We start from the raw sequence: 17,177 nt of genomic DNA on the forward strand, positions 1-17,177 counted from the left end.
CTCTCAATTGACCAAATTAGAAGTTCAATTTAACTCAACTCGAAAAATTCTGAAACCACAAAAAGGTTTCAGAATGTGACTTAGTTGCTCCAAATTTGGCAAGCTATATGCAACTTGATCTTGCAATGAGCCTCTGACTCTTACTCGCAAATGTTTGAATGCTTAATTCAAAGAAAAGAACATGGTTACTATGATGCAACTATGAGCTTTAATATTTGGACTTTTCAATTTGTCTTCTTTGGGTTAGCGTTTAATTTTTGGCATTTCAATTAGTCATTTAACATTTCGATTGACTGATAAAAGTTCTAAAAGAATAAAACAATAAAGATGAAAATTAAAATAAAACAAAAATGACCTCAAATGGCTTTGACAAGAAATGAATAATTCGATTCGCAAAGAAATCCACAAAAGTTACTATACTTTAGATAAATATAAAATAAAAATAATGTCTTGCTACTCACTAATTAAGTTCAGATTGAAGATTCTTGCTATGGACATTGATCATGAAGAATTGGTTAAATAAAGTCCTTAAATTTGACAATTCTCATCTAATGTCGCTAACAAATTACAAACATAATGCTAAGTTTGACTTTTCAATCCAAGCTCCCATATTTATCTTTTGTTTTAAAAAGGTTTCTATTAGTTCATCTTATTTGTTTATATATTGGTAATTGAAAACTACTTAAATAGTTCACTAAAATACGAATTTACACACAAAAAAAAAAAAACTTATAAATTCTAATTTTATCTTCAATTCAATTTGTCATTTTTTTTAAAAAAAATGCCTTTCGAATCTAATCCTCTATCTTTATTTGTCTTTTTTTTTTTTTTAAAAAAAAACTAATGTTTATTGTCATCTTATTGGAAATGCTTAAAGTGTGCCGTTAAAGTAAGGCATTCTAATAAAACTAAATTGCAGAAAAATCATTTATCCATATTATCAAAAAGATACCTCTCTTTAAAATTATCATTACAACGCCCTCCCTGTTATTTGATCCCTAAAATATCTTTTTGTGCTTTATTTTGAAAATATTTTGTACAAAACAACACCGCTTTGGAGTTGCTTTGTACAAAGCAACAATATCTTGGAATCGGTTTTTACCAAGCAACTCCAAGGTAGAGAGTTTAGACCAAAGTTGGGTCAAAATAGCTCAAGGCAACTTCAAAGTGTAAACATAGTTTTGACTAGTTTTGATACAAATATCACCACCGATCAACTCCAAGGTGAGTATTTTTTTTTTTAGTTAGCACTAAGTATCTACCTTAAGCGAATTAATCCTGAGGGTAACCTGTTCAATCTCATGGAAGTTTTCTACCAGCCTTTAGGATAAATTGAAAAGCGCTTATAGCAGGAGGTTTATCAATCCAACGTTCTTAGGTCAACCGTCCATTAAGAAAAATTCATCCGTTAATTCGCTGAAGTTAAGATTTGATCCTTAGATACACAAAAAATTGAGAAGACACTTGATCATTGTACTATTATCCCGAGACTCCTTTTAACTATATGGATAAGGGCACTCTTTTGATTATTTACCAAATTAAATCACATATTTGATAATTTAGTCCTTTTTTATTTTTTATTTTCCCCATGAAATCCTATGTCTTTTTTTATAAAATAATTTAGTCCTTTAGTGTTGATTATTGAATATTATAATCTTGTTCTCACTTTTGATAAAAAAATTCAAAAAATAAAATCAATTCTTACTCCTCTATATAATTGGGAGGATTCTTTTAAAATGTGCCCAAGGATTTTTCATGATTAATTTTTCACTTTAATACCTGATAAACCACCGCTTAGTAACTAATAGGTGGTGCAATGGTAAAGTACTTAGAAAAGAAATTAGAGAAATATGATTTAAATTTCAAATGAGATGGATATTATGGAGGTTGGCTTCTAAGTGTACCTAAGATATGCTTTGGATTTATCCAATAGACGAATCAAGAGGAAGATTATCTACCTTTAGATTAGTCAGACCAAGCTCAGATACTTAGATTATATATAAAAGACCTAAGATATCACAACTCTTGTTCTATCAATTGTTATTTAAGTAACACAATTCTATGGGTTATGTAAGATAGTAGCAATATGTATTTGCCATCCTCCTCAAAAAACTTGATGTTCACCTTTGAAATTTGGGGAATCTTAGCCTCGTGAGCTATGTAAATGTGCAGTTAATTCTTTAACTTTAGATTGTTTCACTTGTCTCATTTTCTTGCCAAGTTATGTTTTCTCATATGCATGTTTGAGGCATATTAGGCTTTTATTCATCGAAAGTCAACTTTCTCACATTAAAATCACTTATTGAGATAGTTATTAAATTTGCTCTTCAATATAATATTTATCATTGGATCCTCATGTAATAATTATACTAGTAAAAAAGTATTTTTAAATAATTATATGCTTTTGGTATACTTAGAAGAAAAAAATAGAATATTTACGACAATTTGCTTATACATATTGGCAAAAAAATGCCTTCTTTTTAAATTTATTAAAATATTATTTTATCTATAATTTGATATTTAAAAAAAATCCTTTTGTGCTTCACCTGAGAATAACTTTGATCAAAACTGAACTATGTTTGTCACTCTGACCAAAGCTGGACAAGCAGCTCGAAGGTGGCTCAGAATTGGTCAGAGCTAACTCTAAGGTGTACAATTTTAATCAAAGCTACTCAAATTGATTGCAACTTTGGTTAAAACTACTCAAAATTGTTCGCAGTCTTAGAACGGTACATCTTTAAGGTGGAACAGCTTGACACAATTTAGGTCAAAGATTCTCAACTACATGATAGTAAAAGGTAAATACATTCATTCCCAGTGCTCCCATCAATTCGTCCCAAAGTCAACACGGAGGAGGTAAATCACGGACAGCTACTAGCCTCTGGAATAATGACTAACACATAAAAGAGGTATTTATCTCGATTTTATCGATATTCGAATCCTAAATCTAATAATGATAACACTTCATGTGCTAGCCACAAGATCATCCCGAGAGGACAAAAGATTCTCAACTCCAAGGTGGTGCAACTTTGGTCAAAGTTGCTCCAAGGTGAAGTGGAGAGGCCAGAGGGGTCCTTCATATATCAAATTATTGAGGGAGTGTTATTTAGCTAATTTTTAAAAGAGGGGCACTCATATTTACAAGTGTTTTCTTTTTAAATTTTCTAACAAGATCTATTGATCATCATCTAACATCTTGTAGCCTCAACGAAGACATCTTTTATCAGATGCAAAGTGAAGAAAAAATTGTACTTTTCTCCCATTGAAAGGGAGAGAGGGATGAAGAAATTCATTGCATCATAATCCAATGTGACACAAATAATCAACATCATATTTCATGCATATTTACCTCATACAAGCTTCCACTTTAATGTTAGGAAAAACAATAAACGCAATCGATAAGGGAGCCACTTCGATAGGTGACTCGACTAGAACATTCAAAGGTTTCAATGGCGGAAGGCCTCCCTCTTCGGTGAGCTCTAACGGCGTACCATTCAACAACATAGTTTGGCTTAAATAGTTGTCATCTTTTGCTGTGAGATGATATTCTTTTCTATGTTTTAATGTTTTGCTACTATCGTCAAGGATAGTCACATTGAACTTGGTTGAGTTGCTCAAGTTGATCAACAACATAGAGATGCCGGACCTTTTCTTTCTGCAATGGCCATAAGCTCTCAAGTATGGCGAACCACTAACTTCGATATCAAGAACTCCCTTCCCCATTAGCCGATGCCACAACAGAGCACTAGTATGAAAAATGAAGATATCAACACAAGTCATTAACCATTTGTCAAAAGTTTTCAACTAAAATTAGGCACATCCCTATAAAGTAATAAAGTTGCATTTTCAGTATGATTTTCTAATCTCACCTATAGTAATCAGGATTTGGTACCAAAGTGTTCAAATCAAGAAGGCCATAATTCCCTCCGATTAATGTTTGCCGACAATAAACCTTGGTGTTGTACTTTGAAGCTATGCCGAGTTGATCAAGGTACCTAAATACACACTTGTTAGCGAATGCAAGGAATTAATTTTGAAATAGGAGTTTGAGAATAAATTAACCAACCAAAAACTGTTAAGAAATTTGTTTGACACAACACGATTGCCGCTGTTGTATGAGCCTCCAGCTTCACCAACCCAAGCAGAAGACCACGGTCCATTCGTCTCTATAGTGAGTTGGAGAGTTCTAAATGTATCTATCATACTACTACTTAAGTATTCAGGATCCATAATCTTAGCTTGTATGTGAGGATCATCACCTATATAAGTAGAGGTTACAAAGACAAATTACATTAGTTAATTTGACATCGAGCAAGGCTATCGAATGAAGTTTATAGACAAAAGAGAATTACATTCCACATTTCTAAACTCACCTCCACCAAGATTGTAAATATGATGTGTCAAGGCATCAAGAGTTCCGGGACCTGAGTCTTGAAGGAGCTGAGCATACCATTGTCGATCGAAGAAGCCACCCGGAGCAACTAGTAATGGTTGTTGATGTGAATCATTGTATAACTCCTTTAGCATAGCTTTAAGCACCATCAAATCTTTGGCATATTGCTCAGCGTCTACACTAGCTCCCACTCCCTGCCCACTCAACTCATTGCCTGATACAAACAAGTCTTAGTAGCTATTGTTCTTCTTCTCGATAAGATGTTTTGAGTGTAAAATATCAACATACCAAATTCCCATGTATCGACATTGTATCCTTTTGATATGGAGTAGCTGATGAAGTCTCGGGCGTTGGTGGAGTTCCATGCTCCGGTCCACTTATTAATTTGTATGTGATTTCTCCCATATAGGGCATTTAGCCCAAATATAATAACAGCTCTGAAATCAAAAATCATAATGAAAGCTCCACTCTGGCTAGCTAGAGGATGAAATATCGATTGGACTAATGTTTCTCATAAACTTAACACGAGAAAACATTCAATTATACAACTATAATTTCTTTGTAATGAACTTACCTTGTCTTTTGAAAGAGATGGTTTAGCTCATCCCACCTTGACATGCTCAAACAAGCTTCAGAAAAATCGAATAAATCACCAACCCTCTTGGAAAAGGGAAGGCATGGTTGCTCCAAATTTGGCACGCCATACACAACTTTATCTTGTAGTGTGCCTCCCAGTCTTACTCGCAAAGGATTGAATGCTTATTTCAAAGAAAAGAACATGGTTACGATGATGCAACTATGAGTTCTAATATTTGGACTTTTCACTCCTTTGTTAGGGTTTAATATTTGACATTTCAATTAGTCATTTAAGGGTTCGATCGACTAGTAAGGGTTTTAAAAGAATAAACAATCAAAGATGCAATTAAACTAGAATAAAAATGATTACCTTGAATGGCTTTGGCAAGAAATGGATGACTCAAGTTCTAAAGAAAATTAAATTAGTTACTAAACTTTTCAGCAAATATAAAACTAAAATAATGTCTTGCTACTCACTAAGTTCAGGATTGAAGATTCTCCCCATGGACATTGATCATAATTGCACTTCTCGGGAGGCCACCAATCGAGAGTTGCACAAATAAAATTATCGCTGGTTTCAGCTGCTAAATTAGATCCATTCATAGTGATCATTACATTGGCAACTTCTGGAGATAAAGTTGGAACAATGAAGATGAGAAAGATAGGCAAGAAAAAATGTTGATTAATCATCTTTGAACCGATAGAAGAGCATGCCTAATGATCCAATTAGCTCAAAGTGACTTAATTTTATAATGCTAAATTTGGCAATTCTCATCTAATGTTAGTAACAAATAACAAACCTAATGCTAAGTTTGCCTTTTCAATCCAAGCTCCCATATTTATCCATTGTTTGAAAAAGGTTTCTATTAGCTCAACTTATCTTATCTTGTTCAATATTGGTTATCAAAAATTGCTTAAATAATTCACTAAAATGAGAATTTCTATCTCCCACGTGCAAAAGGCCACTGCGCTTGGACAAATGTCTCCCTTGATTTTTTTTCCCCTTTCCAATAGTGTAGGGCCTCTAAGTTAACGATTTCTTATTTTTCTTCAATAAAATGATAATTTTTGAAAAAAATACTTATAAATCATAATTTTGTCTTCAATTCAATACGTAATTTTTTAAAAAATTACCTTTCAAATCCAAGCCTCTATCTTTATTAGATTTTATTATGCAACTTTTAAAGTTACTCTCCTCAATCAATAGAAAACATACCATTAAACTTTGTCAATCTTGGTACGTCCTCATTTGTTTCGACACACAAATGGCATTTAAATGACCCTTGACAGTCATTTTTACTCCTCTTCAATTGATCTAACAAAAGTTGGATTTAACTCAACTCAAACAATTCTAAAAGTCAAATGTCAATATTCTTAATTATCTTGGTCAATACAAAAGCTTAAGTCAGCCAATCTCTTATCTTGGTTGACCTACCTCCTACTCAACTTTTGTATCACCAATTGAACTTCTAAAATAAGCTTCATGGATAGTGTTCTTGCTTGAGATCATTGACGGGGCATTGGTAAGTTGTCTTCAGTGTTGACTACGTCGTTGAACATCAAGGAGGGTTGACAGTTGAGAGAGCTCACGAAGTTGAAAGGAGAGACAAAGAATGAGAAAGAGTAATAGAATGGAGGCTGGGGGTGTCCTGGCTCAACCATTCCGATGCTAAAGTCAATCTCCCGTAGGAGAAAAATATAGAAGATGAACAGTAGATAAGGGGTGGATATGTATGCGCGTGTATGAGTACTTTTGTCCTTGGGCACATGCTCCTTTTATATAGCGTTGTTGAAGAAATAATACCTCTTTTTTCATTTATTAGATGGCATGTCATAGTAAGAAAAAAGTCACATCATTGATCCTACTGTATCATATAGCCATGCTACCCAGATCCCGTATCTTGTATAATCATATTATTTCACTTGTGTTGACAGCTCACACGTCATCCCACATGTTGCGTTAATTCCGGTACTGGTACAAGTCCATATAATTAACTAGGCCAAAGGGCCTGACCCAATAAGTAAAGGAGGATTGAGTTGAATCAGTAAGGAGAAACCAAATAGTGTGGGCTTGTCAACTCGGGAGATCTGAGTAGGATATCAGGGGAGCTAAGCCCTTGGATTCAGGTGGACCGATGGAGGTATCAGGAGCGCTGATCTGGCTAAGCGGAGTATTGTGTCGGGGGAATTGAACCTTTGGAGTTAGATGTGTTAGGGCCGAAGGAATTTAGATATATCTTATAAGCCCATGATCTTTCTTAAACTGATCTAACTAAGCAGAGCATTGAGTCAAGGAGCTGAGCCATTGAATTAGAATTGCCCCTTCACGGGGTTTGAACTAGACCTGGCCCGGGCTAGTTACGATTCAATGGTCCAATTAACCATGGATCGCTGGTTAACATTAAGTCAAGAGAACTGAGCCCCTTGGAGTTGAATGTATCTTTGAATGTTTCTTAATGTATGTTCATTGTGAGGGAGTCAAGGGAGCTAAGCCCCTCGAGTCAGATGCATCGACTGAAGGAGTCGAGCGAGCTGATTTAATTGAGCGGAGCATTGAGTCAGGGAGCCGAGCTCCTAAAGTAGATCTGCCCCTAGGCCGGGGCTGATCCGAACCTAGCCCGGGACTATAACCAGGTTGATGGGCTAGCTACCCGTTGACCCGATTGTCGGGGTCGGTTACGATTTAATGGTCCAATTAATAGTGGATCACTAGTTAACCCGTAATTCAACTATTTTTTTATAGATGAATATTTTTTGTAACGCCCGAAAATTCTCAAAACTATTTTAGAATTATTCTATGATTTTTCTGGAATTTTTAGATATTTTTCCGGAATTTTTCGAGTAGAGGAAGTAGCAAAAATAATTGGAACCGTAAAATAGCTTAGGCGGGAATCGAACCCGAGACCTATGGTTTAGGGATAAGGTTAGTAACCGGTTGAACCTAGCAGGGCCGTGCTGAAAGAAAAGGGAATCAAGTATATTTATAGTTGGGTTGGCCGAATTAATCACTTAATTTAAATAGGAAGATTAATAGGGTGAAGAGTTATTTGGTTTTATTTTCACCGTGACCTATTCCTCTTCCAAAACTTCACCGCCGCCCACACCTCCTCCTCCTCCTCTCTCGGCGCCCAAGCCTAAGGACCATCGGATCATCTTCCGGCGACGACTCCAACACGAAAAAGGTTCTTCTCCGCGAGAGGAACGCGAAGACGTGAGCGGATCGTCGAGAAGTCGACTCCACCGGAATTCTAGCGAATAGAATCGTAAGAAATTACGAACCGGAGGTAAGAAACCCCTCACCTGCAGTATAAGTAGCTCTCGTTTGATTGCATGCTTATAATTTAGTTATATGTAGATTTTTATCGATATCTAGAGTGTATTTAATTCTCTTCGCAGATTTAGGGGTTAGTTGAGTATCTCTGGATGGGTCGGACGCGTTTTTCCTCTTCAGATAGAGGTTCTAGACGTCGTCGGGTGCCTAGAGGTAGTCCCCCTATTAGAGAGGAGAGTTAGAGCACATTAGGTGTTCGATAAAACGTTTAGCGCAACATTAGACAGTTTTAACAGTATAGTTAAATGCTTAGAAGCATTTAAACCAGCATATCAGTTTTATTTCAGCTTTATGGGACTAGATGTCCAATGGGTGGGCTCCCACAGTCGCCTCTAGGTTCAGACAACCTAGTTCTAGGTTCAGATAACCTAGATTCAATTAATTAGCATTTCAGTATTTTACTTTCAGCAGCGGCACTGTACTGGATTAGATATCCACTGGGTTGGACTCCCATAGTCGTCCCTAGGTTCAGCTAACCTAGTAAACCCTACTAGATTCGGAACTTGCAATCCCGGGTCTAGTTAGGGATGTGCGCACAGTAAGTACAGTTGCCAGGGCCCTACAGCAGCATGTTTAGTATTTTTATCTATTATGTATAATAGTTTTCCAAATCAGTTTTAAAATCAAAATGGAATTCAGTATTAGCTCAGCTTCACCTTAGCTCACTTTTGTGTCAACTCAGCTTATTCCAGTTGTTAAATATGATAGCTTCATATATAGTTCTTGACATGTTATGATCAGTGTCATTTTATGTGCAGCTTATGTTATGCCATGTTTTGTATGATACCATGCCATGCCATGCTTGCATATTCAGTATGTTTTCAAACAGCATGATTTAAAAGCATGTTTGCATCGTTGCATGATTTTTGTGAGGTAGATGGTTTCTTACTAAGCGAAAGCTTATAGATACTGTTTTTTTCCTTATACTGCAGATAAAGGCAAGGGAAAGATGGACTAGTAGTGGAAGCTGGAGTTCAATGCAAGGATGGTGTGTGTGGCAGGAACTGGAATAAAAGATCCTTAGGGGATTAGCAAACTTAAACAATGGAACTTTTAACATTTCTATTTTTACGCACTTTTAATTGTTAAATACTATGAACTAGTAGACCATGGTTTATATTCGGTAGAATGCTAGTTTTATGCCACTAGAACATATTTTATGGATTTTAGAATTGTTGTGTGATGTTTTGGCACGCCAAAGTGCTGAAATCAGAGTTCTCGGGCGAAATCAGAACTCTGATCGGTCTCCAGACCGATCAAGGCCTGAGTAGTGCCACTGGATCGGTCAGCCGACCGATCCAGATGGATGCAGTACGCTACTGTATCCTCCTGGATCGGTCAGCCGACCGATCCAGCGCGATACAGTAGTATCCCGGGAGAATTCCAGGTTCCTGGATCGGTCAGCCGACCGATCCAGACATACCTGGATCGGTCTGCCGACCGATCCAGCCACACCTGGATCGGTCTGCCGACCGATCCAGTTGGGAACAGAACGCTCCCCAGCTTCGATCGATCTGTGGATCGATCGGCAGGTTTGTAGGTAGTTGGGAAGGTTAGTTTCTAGTCCCTAGCTCAGTTGGGATGTTCAGTTTCCCTCCCCTAGCATGTGTACAACTCCTAGGTACACCTAGAACATTCAGATTAGTTTTTTTTAAAGGATAATAGTTAGCAAAATTTTAATTAGCCCAGCTTTTCGCACAGTATAGCACAGCATAACTGTAGCGATTCGACCTTACAGCCTAGTAGTAGAAGGCGGGTCATTACATTTTTAATATAAAAAAAAATTATATTAGTGGAGGATTGAACATAGTCTTCTCTTAAAAGGTGAAGTAACCTTACCAACTAGCCTACATTAAATTAATATTTATATCTATTAGTTAATTATTTATTAACTTATTATAATTTCCATTTACGAGAGTAAGAAAGTAAATAATTTTTTTTAAAGGTTGAAATTATTTGATTTTTTATAAATAAATTCTATAAATAAAGATTTCATTTTATTATTTCTACACCATCTTCATACATTTATATATGAAAAATCAAGATCGGGTGACATAACACAAGGTCTTCCAAAAGTGGAACAAATCTTAGAAGTATGTTCAATTGATTCAATATCAATGAACCTTGAAAGGAGAGTTGAAGGTTGGAACAAAGGTATACCAAAAATTTTTGGAATCCCCTGGGGATTCTTGATTCAAGCCGAGCTAACCATAGCTCAAAGTCGTATCTCTTTGGTTAATAAAATCCAAAGGGTTTATCGATCTCAGGGGGTACAGATCCATAATAGACATATAGAGATTATTGTACGTCAAGTAACATCAAAGGTGTTGGTTTCAGAAGATGGAATGTCTAATATTTTTTCACCTGGGGAATTAATTGGATTGTTGCGAGCGGAACGAGTGGGGTGCGCTTTGGACGAAGCGATCTCTTATCGCGCAATCCTATTGCCATTCTGTATAAATGGAGTATGCTATTTGTACAGAATGGTAAAGAGGTGTATTCCACCTTTCTTCGTCCATAATTTCCCGGTTCTTCTCTTCAGCGCGGACGCGGAGTAGAGCAGTTTGGTAGCTCGCAAGGCTCATAACCTTGAGGTCACTGGTTCAAATCCTGTCTCCGTAACATAAAAAAATTGAGGTATAACTAATTAATAACTATTATTTTTGGGGGGCAGAAGCCAAACAATTAAAAGAAATATAGCTAATGACTCATTAGCAATGCCACTTCATAAGGTAAAGGGTAAAAATGTAAGAAAATTATGTGGACTTTGATTTTCCTATACCCCAAGAAGATAAGTAGACAACATAAATAAATGCAAGTTTTTTTTATGAATTTACAATTTTAATTTTTTTTAATATAATAATTTTGAACTGGGGTGAACCACGAACGAATTATAAATCGTGATGAGCCATGGATGAATTGTGAAATAGCAGTTCCGAACCGATAGTTCTGAATCATTGAATCGTCGGTTCCGAATTGAGGTTGGGTCTACCTGGAGTCGAATATACCTTTGAAGGTTTCGTATTGTCTATTCATCTTGGGGGAGCTGGGGAAGCTAAGCTCTTAAGAGTCAGATGGACAGACTAGAAGAGTCAGGCAAGCTGATTTGATTGGGTGGAGCATTGAGTTGCTTCAATGTCACGCTTCGTGACCTAGGCGCATGACACCGACGTTGTTCACGAATATAAATACTCGAAAATAAAAAGCCTCATAAAGTGAATACCAAACTAGTAATTATATAATGGAATTATTGTCTTTACAATTTAAAAGCGAAAAAAAGGGTAGCGTACAAGTAAAGATAACATGAACTAAAAGACAGAATCACTTGGATAGGGCTTCATTACCAGCCCGAAAACGTCTCTTGCTCCTCTTTCTCGACTTGTTTCTCATCTTTATCTGGGGATGAGAATAAGGGGTGTGAGTGTTTGAGAAAATACTCAATAAGTGGGGCCGATCAAACATATAATGACAGAATATAAAACATAGTAAGACATTCGGAATCCATGACAGAAATATAACTTAATTGAAAACATATACTTATAGCACTGTTAATCATCTTGTTATCTATGGTATTACTGATCAGTCCCCTATATGTAATACCTCTAATGGGTGTGGTCATATATCGGTTATTAGTATCCATCACATCAGGGGTCATAATTTGTTATATCTTATCATGTTTTCAGAAATTCCCTTTACTGATCAGTCCCCTATATGTAATTCCTCTAAGAGGTGAGGTCATATATCGGTTATTATTACCCACGCATCAGAGCCATAACTTGTCATATCTTAGCATGTTTTCAGAAATTTCCTTTTGCCATATCTAACTCGAGTCAAAACAATGCATCTTGGAATTCAGAAAACTAAATTGAGCAATATAAAATGAAAACATAGATCATAGATATATTCGAAACGAAAAGCCCACTTACCTGGTTAGAACCTTCTTCGATTTTAGACAGAAATTTTACAGGACTTGAACTTGCATTTGTTGATCGAAACTTGGGCGGAAACTTGCACGAAATGTGGATGAGGTTTGGACAAATTTCTACAGTACTTGGACAGAAAGTTTTCAAAGGATTCGAGTGTGCCTTTGGAAGACAATGCCTTGGCTATGTATAGGCCAACCATGGCTAGATGAAGGAGTGACCAAGGCATATGAAGAGATGGCTAGATGGAGCGTCATCCATTAAAAAGGCTAGGTGATGGATCATGGCTAGATGAAGGGTCATGGCTAGATGAAAGGTCATGGCTAGATTAAGGGTCATTCATTAAAAATACTAGGTGAAAGGTCATGGCTAGATGAAGGATCACCATACCATTACAACTTAGCACATGAAACATAGGCATAACTAGAACAAGTCCAAATTACATAAAAGATTAACACATGCCTCATTATATTATCATGATAAAACCAAAAGAAACATAGGTATAAAATTTAACTCACTAAGTCATCTTGTTAGAAAGCAAGAAAAAAACATAGATATGACTAGAATAAAAATTTGAAACACATAAAATTAACATATAACTCATTAAATTATCATGCTGGAGAGCAAGAGGATACATAGGCGTAACAAGATCCAACATCTGAAATCCCTAAGATCCAAACCTACATATGACACAAAGTAATCTTAAACTTTGGTTCAAGTTTATGATATTAAGATTTCTAGGAGTCAAACCTAATTTAACCTTCAAAGGTATGTCCACTAGTGTCCATCACCATGTCCAAAATCAGGTCTTCACATCCCACCCTTCTTTTTGGAAGTTTAGTTCTTGAAACTTGAGCTCGCTTGATCTTTGAAGAGATATGGGTAATGCTTGGGCATCTTTTCCTCGGGTTCCCAGGTAGCTTCCCTTTCAGTGTAATTGGACCATTGTACTTTGACGTATGAGATGGTTCTTCATCTAAGTACTTGATCCTTGGTGTCAATAATTTGAATGAGAACTTATTCATACTTCAATTCTTCATTTAAATTCCTTTTGACTAGGAGTGGTCCAGTTTCCATAATATGGCTTGGATCTGTAATGTATCTTCTTAGTTGGGAGACGTGAAAGACATTATGAATCTTTGACATATCTGATGGTAATGCTAGTCTATAAGCTAGTGATCTCACTTTCTCCAGAATTTCTAAAGGCCCTACATATCTAGGATTCAGTTTCCCAGTTTTATTGAATCGAACTACTCTCTTCATTGGCGAAATCTTTATATAGGCCTTATCACCTGTTTCAAATTCCACTGGTCTTCTTTTTAAATCAACCCAACTTTTTTGTCGATCTTGAGCATCCTTAAGTCGTTCTTTGATGACAATCACTTTTTCGATCGTTGTTTGGATAAGCTCAGGTCTAGTGACAGCTTTTTCCCCTACTTCATCCCAATATAGAGATGACCGACACTTGCACCCATATAGAGCCTCATATGGAGTAATTCTAATGCTGCTATGATAACTATTATTATAGGCAAACTCGATTAAAGGTAGGTGCTCACTCCAATTACTATTGAAGTCCAGAGCACATGCTCTTAGCATGCCTTCAAGTGTCTGTATTGTTCTCTCAGTTTGGCCATCAGTTTGAGGGTGGTAGGTTGTGCTGAGAGTGATCTTAGTCCCTATAGCTTTTTGAAAACTTTTCCAAAAATAAGACACAAACCTTGGGTCTCTATCGGATAGTATGCTTCCCGGAACCCCATGCAGCCGCACAATGTTGTCCATGTATAGAGTAGCTAGCCTATCCAGATTATAATTTATGTGGGCGAGTAGGAAATGTGCAGATTTTGTGAGTCTATCCACCACTACCCATATCCCATCATGACTTTGTCTTGACTTTGGCAATCCCACCACAAAGTTCATGGAAATGTGCTCTCATTTCCACTCGGGAATCTCTAAAGGTTGAAGAAGTCCTCCAAGTCGTTAGTGTTCTGCTTTGACCTGTTGGCATACTAGGCACCTAGAGACGAATTCCCTGACATCCTTCTTCATTCCACTTCACCAGAAGTTCTTCTTCAAATCCCTATACATCTTTGTACTGCCAGGGTGGACGGAGAATTTTGATTTGTGGGACTCAGACATTACTTCTTGTCGAAGATTATCAATGTCATGCACCCACAGCCTTCCTTTCATCCATAGGATCCCGCTATCATTTGTTTGAAGATCAAGTGCTTTCACCTTTTTGATCTGCTCTGTAAGTCTTGCCAATGTCGGGTCTTGCTTCTGCTTCAATTTGATTATTTCTCGAAGGCATGGTTGTGCTGAGAGCGATGCCAAAACTATCTTGTACATGCTCTTTCGACTTAATGCATCAACTACCTTATTTGCTTTGCCTGGGTGGCTTATTATTAAATCATAATCCTTTAAGAGTTTAACTCATCGTCATTGCCTCATGTTTAATTCTTTCTGCATAAACAAATAATTGAGACTCTGATGATCTGTAAACACTTCGTACTTGGCACCATATAGATAGTGTGAATACTATTGTAGATAGTTCGAGGTTATGCGTTGGATAGTTTTGCTAGTACGAGTTCAATTGTTGTGAAGTGTAAGCAATAACCCTTCCCTCTTACATGAGGACGCACCCGAGACCTCCTTTTGATGCATCACTGTAAATAGTGAAGTTGTGAAGACCTAATTTTGTCCAACGAGCTTCTTAGTGTTCACAATCTTGAAACAGATTTGATTCTGTTGAGATGACCACAGAACAAAGTATTAAGGTGCAATAGACTCAACACATGAATGCCCCCTCCGCCCTGATTAGAACTGTGCCAATCAATCATGAGGAAAAGCCAGAGAAGTTTAGTGGGCTGAACTTCAAGCGGCAACAGCAGAAGATGCTCTTCTATCTGACCACGTTCAATTTGGCTCGGTTCTTGACCGAGGACCCTCCCAAGCGTGCTAAGGATGTTGATACGCAGACCATTAGTGCAGTGGAGGCATGGAATCATTCTGAGTTCCTTTGCCAAAACTATATCCTCAACTATCTTGTTGACTCGTTGTACGCTGTGTATAGCATGAAGAGAACGGCTAAGGAGCTGTGACAACCCCTGGACGAGAAGTACAAGATGGAGGATACGGGGGCCAATAAGTTCATCAGGAGTCTATTCCTAGACTACAAAATGGTTGACTCCAAGACAATGATCAGCCAAGTTCAGGAGCTTCAGGTGATCTTGCGCTAGATCCACTTAGAAGGGATAGTTATGAGTGAGACCTTCCAGGTGACTGTTATCATCGAGAAGTTACCTCCAGACTGGAAGGACTTCAAAAACTACCTGAAGCACAAGCGGAAGGAGATGAATGTGGTGAAACTCATTGTTAGACTTCATATCGAAGAAGATAACAAGAGTTTAGAGAGAAAGCTGTTCTCTCATGCTACTATGAAAGCCAATGTGATCGAGCATGGTCAAATCTCGAAATGAAAGAACCCTAAGTCTTCCAAGATGGGACCCAGAGGAGGTATCAGTAAGAAGAAGTTCTCTGGGAAGTACTTCAACTGTGACAAAGTGGGTCATAAATCTTCGAAGTGTAGGAAGCCAAAAAAGAAGCAGGAGGCCAACCTGAATAAGGAGCTAGAAATGGACGACCTCTATACTATGGTCTTTGAGTTGAACCTGGTGGGTTCAAATCCGCGGTAATGATGGATCGATACTGGAGCCACCAGACATGTGTGTTGCAACAAGGAGTTACTCCACAACTTCGAAGAAGTCAATGGAGACAAGCTATTTATGGGGAACTCAACAACCCAGATATCATGGGCTAAGAAAAAGTGGTACTGAAAATGACCTCAGGCAAGGAACTTACTCTGAATAATGTGTTGTATGTTCCAGAGATTCGAAAGAATCTAGTATCCGGATCACTGCTAAGCAAGTATAACTTTCGTATTGTTTTTGAGTCAGACAGAGTTGTGCTATATAAGAATGGAATGTTTGTAGGAAGAGGCTATGCATCTGATGGGTTGTTTAAGCTCAATGTAATGACCATTAGGCCTAAGATAAATAAGAATGAAAGCTCTTCCACTTATATGCTTGAGTCTTCATGTTTGTGGCATGATAGACTAGGACATATTAACTACGATGTGCTGCATAGATTAATAAACATGCAAAACATATCTACATTCCATCTTGACCCGAAACACAAGTGTGAGATTTGTGTTGAAGCGAAATTGATGAGGTCATCCTTTCAACATATTGAAAGAAGCAATGAACCACTCGGGCTAATCCACACCGATATGTGTGACCTTAAAGGAACACCAACACGTGGTAGGAATGAATACTTCATCACTTTTGTAGATAATAACATAAAATACTATTATATGTATCTTATCAAAAGTAAGGATAAAGGTATAGAGAAACTTGCTCTCTATAAAAATGAGGTTGAAAACCAACTTAATAGAAAGATTAAGGTGGTTCGAAGTAATCGAGACGGTGAATATGTATCATCGTTCACTGACTTGTGTGTTGAACATGAGATCAGACGAAACAATAGCTCCTTATACTCCTCCAGCAAAATAGAGTCGCTGAGCGAAAAAATCAAACTCTAAAGGAGATGATGAATGCTCTTCTATTGAGCTCTAGACTGCCAGAGTTAATATGGAGGGAAGCTATGTTAACAGCTAATTATCTTTTAAATAAGGTGCTCCAAAAGAAAATAGATAAAATCTATTATGAGTTGTGGAATGAAAGATAATCATCCTACAAATATTTACGAATATGGGGTGTCTTGCCAAAGTTTTGGTGCCTGGTCCAAAAAGAATTAAAATAAGACCAAAGATTGTTGATTACATATTTATTGGATATGCACATAACAATAGTGTGTATTGATTTTATGTGTATGAGTCACACATACTGAAGATACACTAGAACTCGATAATCGAATCGATAAATATCTCATTCTTCGA

At 37.1% G+C, this 17,177-nt stretch overlaps 1 protein-coding gene and 1 non-coding gene across 2 annotated transcripts; one reads left to right on the forward strand and one right to left on the reverse strand.

Moving 5' to 3' along the window:
* Positions 1-3,345: 3,345 nt before the first annotated feature.
* On the reverse strand, positions 3,346-13,980 carry LOC122044071 (heparanase-like protein 2). The gene is made up of 10 exons (XM_042604616.1): positions 13,941-13,980; positions 13,409-13,899; positions 5,447-5,683; positions 5,340-5,376; positions 4,968-5,151; positions 4,682-4,830; positions 4,374-4,607; positions 4,067-4,259; positions 3,870-3,995; positions 3,346-3,745 (listed from the first exon to the last, which is right to left on the reverse strand). The coding sequence occupies exons 1-10, from the start codon at positions 13,978-13,980 to the stop codon at positions 3,346-3,348; spliced, it is 2,091 nt and encodes a 696-aa protein (XP_042460550.1).
* On the forward strand, positions 10,849-10,922 carry TRNAM-CAU. The gene has a single exon. It is a non-coding gene; the product is annotated as a tRNA-Met (tRNA).
* Positions 13,981-17,177: the final 3,197 nt, after the last annotated feature.

Source organism: Zingiber officinale, chromosome 2A (assembly GCF_018446385.1).
Source record: "Zingiber officinale cultivar Zhangliang chromosome 2A, Zo_v1.1, whole genome shotgun sequence".
In the NCBI taxonomy this organism is placed as follows: Eukaryota; Viridiplantae; Streptophyta; class Magnoliopsida; order Zingiberales; family Zingiberaceae; genus Zingiber; species Zingiber officinale.

Bases quoted from the DNA above. Each gene is read 5' to 3' on its own strand.
- LOC122044071 (XM_042604616.1), bottom strand. From the start codon at position 13,980: ATGGGGTTCCGGGAAGCATACTATCCGATAGAGACCCAAG. The intron at 13,900-13,940 runs GTTTGTGTCTTA...AAAAAGCTATAG, and splicing joins CTATCCGATAGAGACCCAAG to GGACTAAGATCACTCTCAGC. The intron at 5,684-13,408 runs GTGAGATCACTA...TTGGATCATTAG, and splicing joins CTTTAGAAATTCTGGAGAAA to GCATGCTCTTCTATCGGTTC.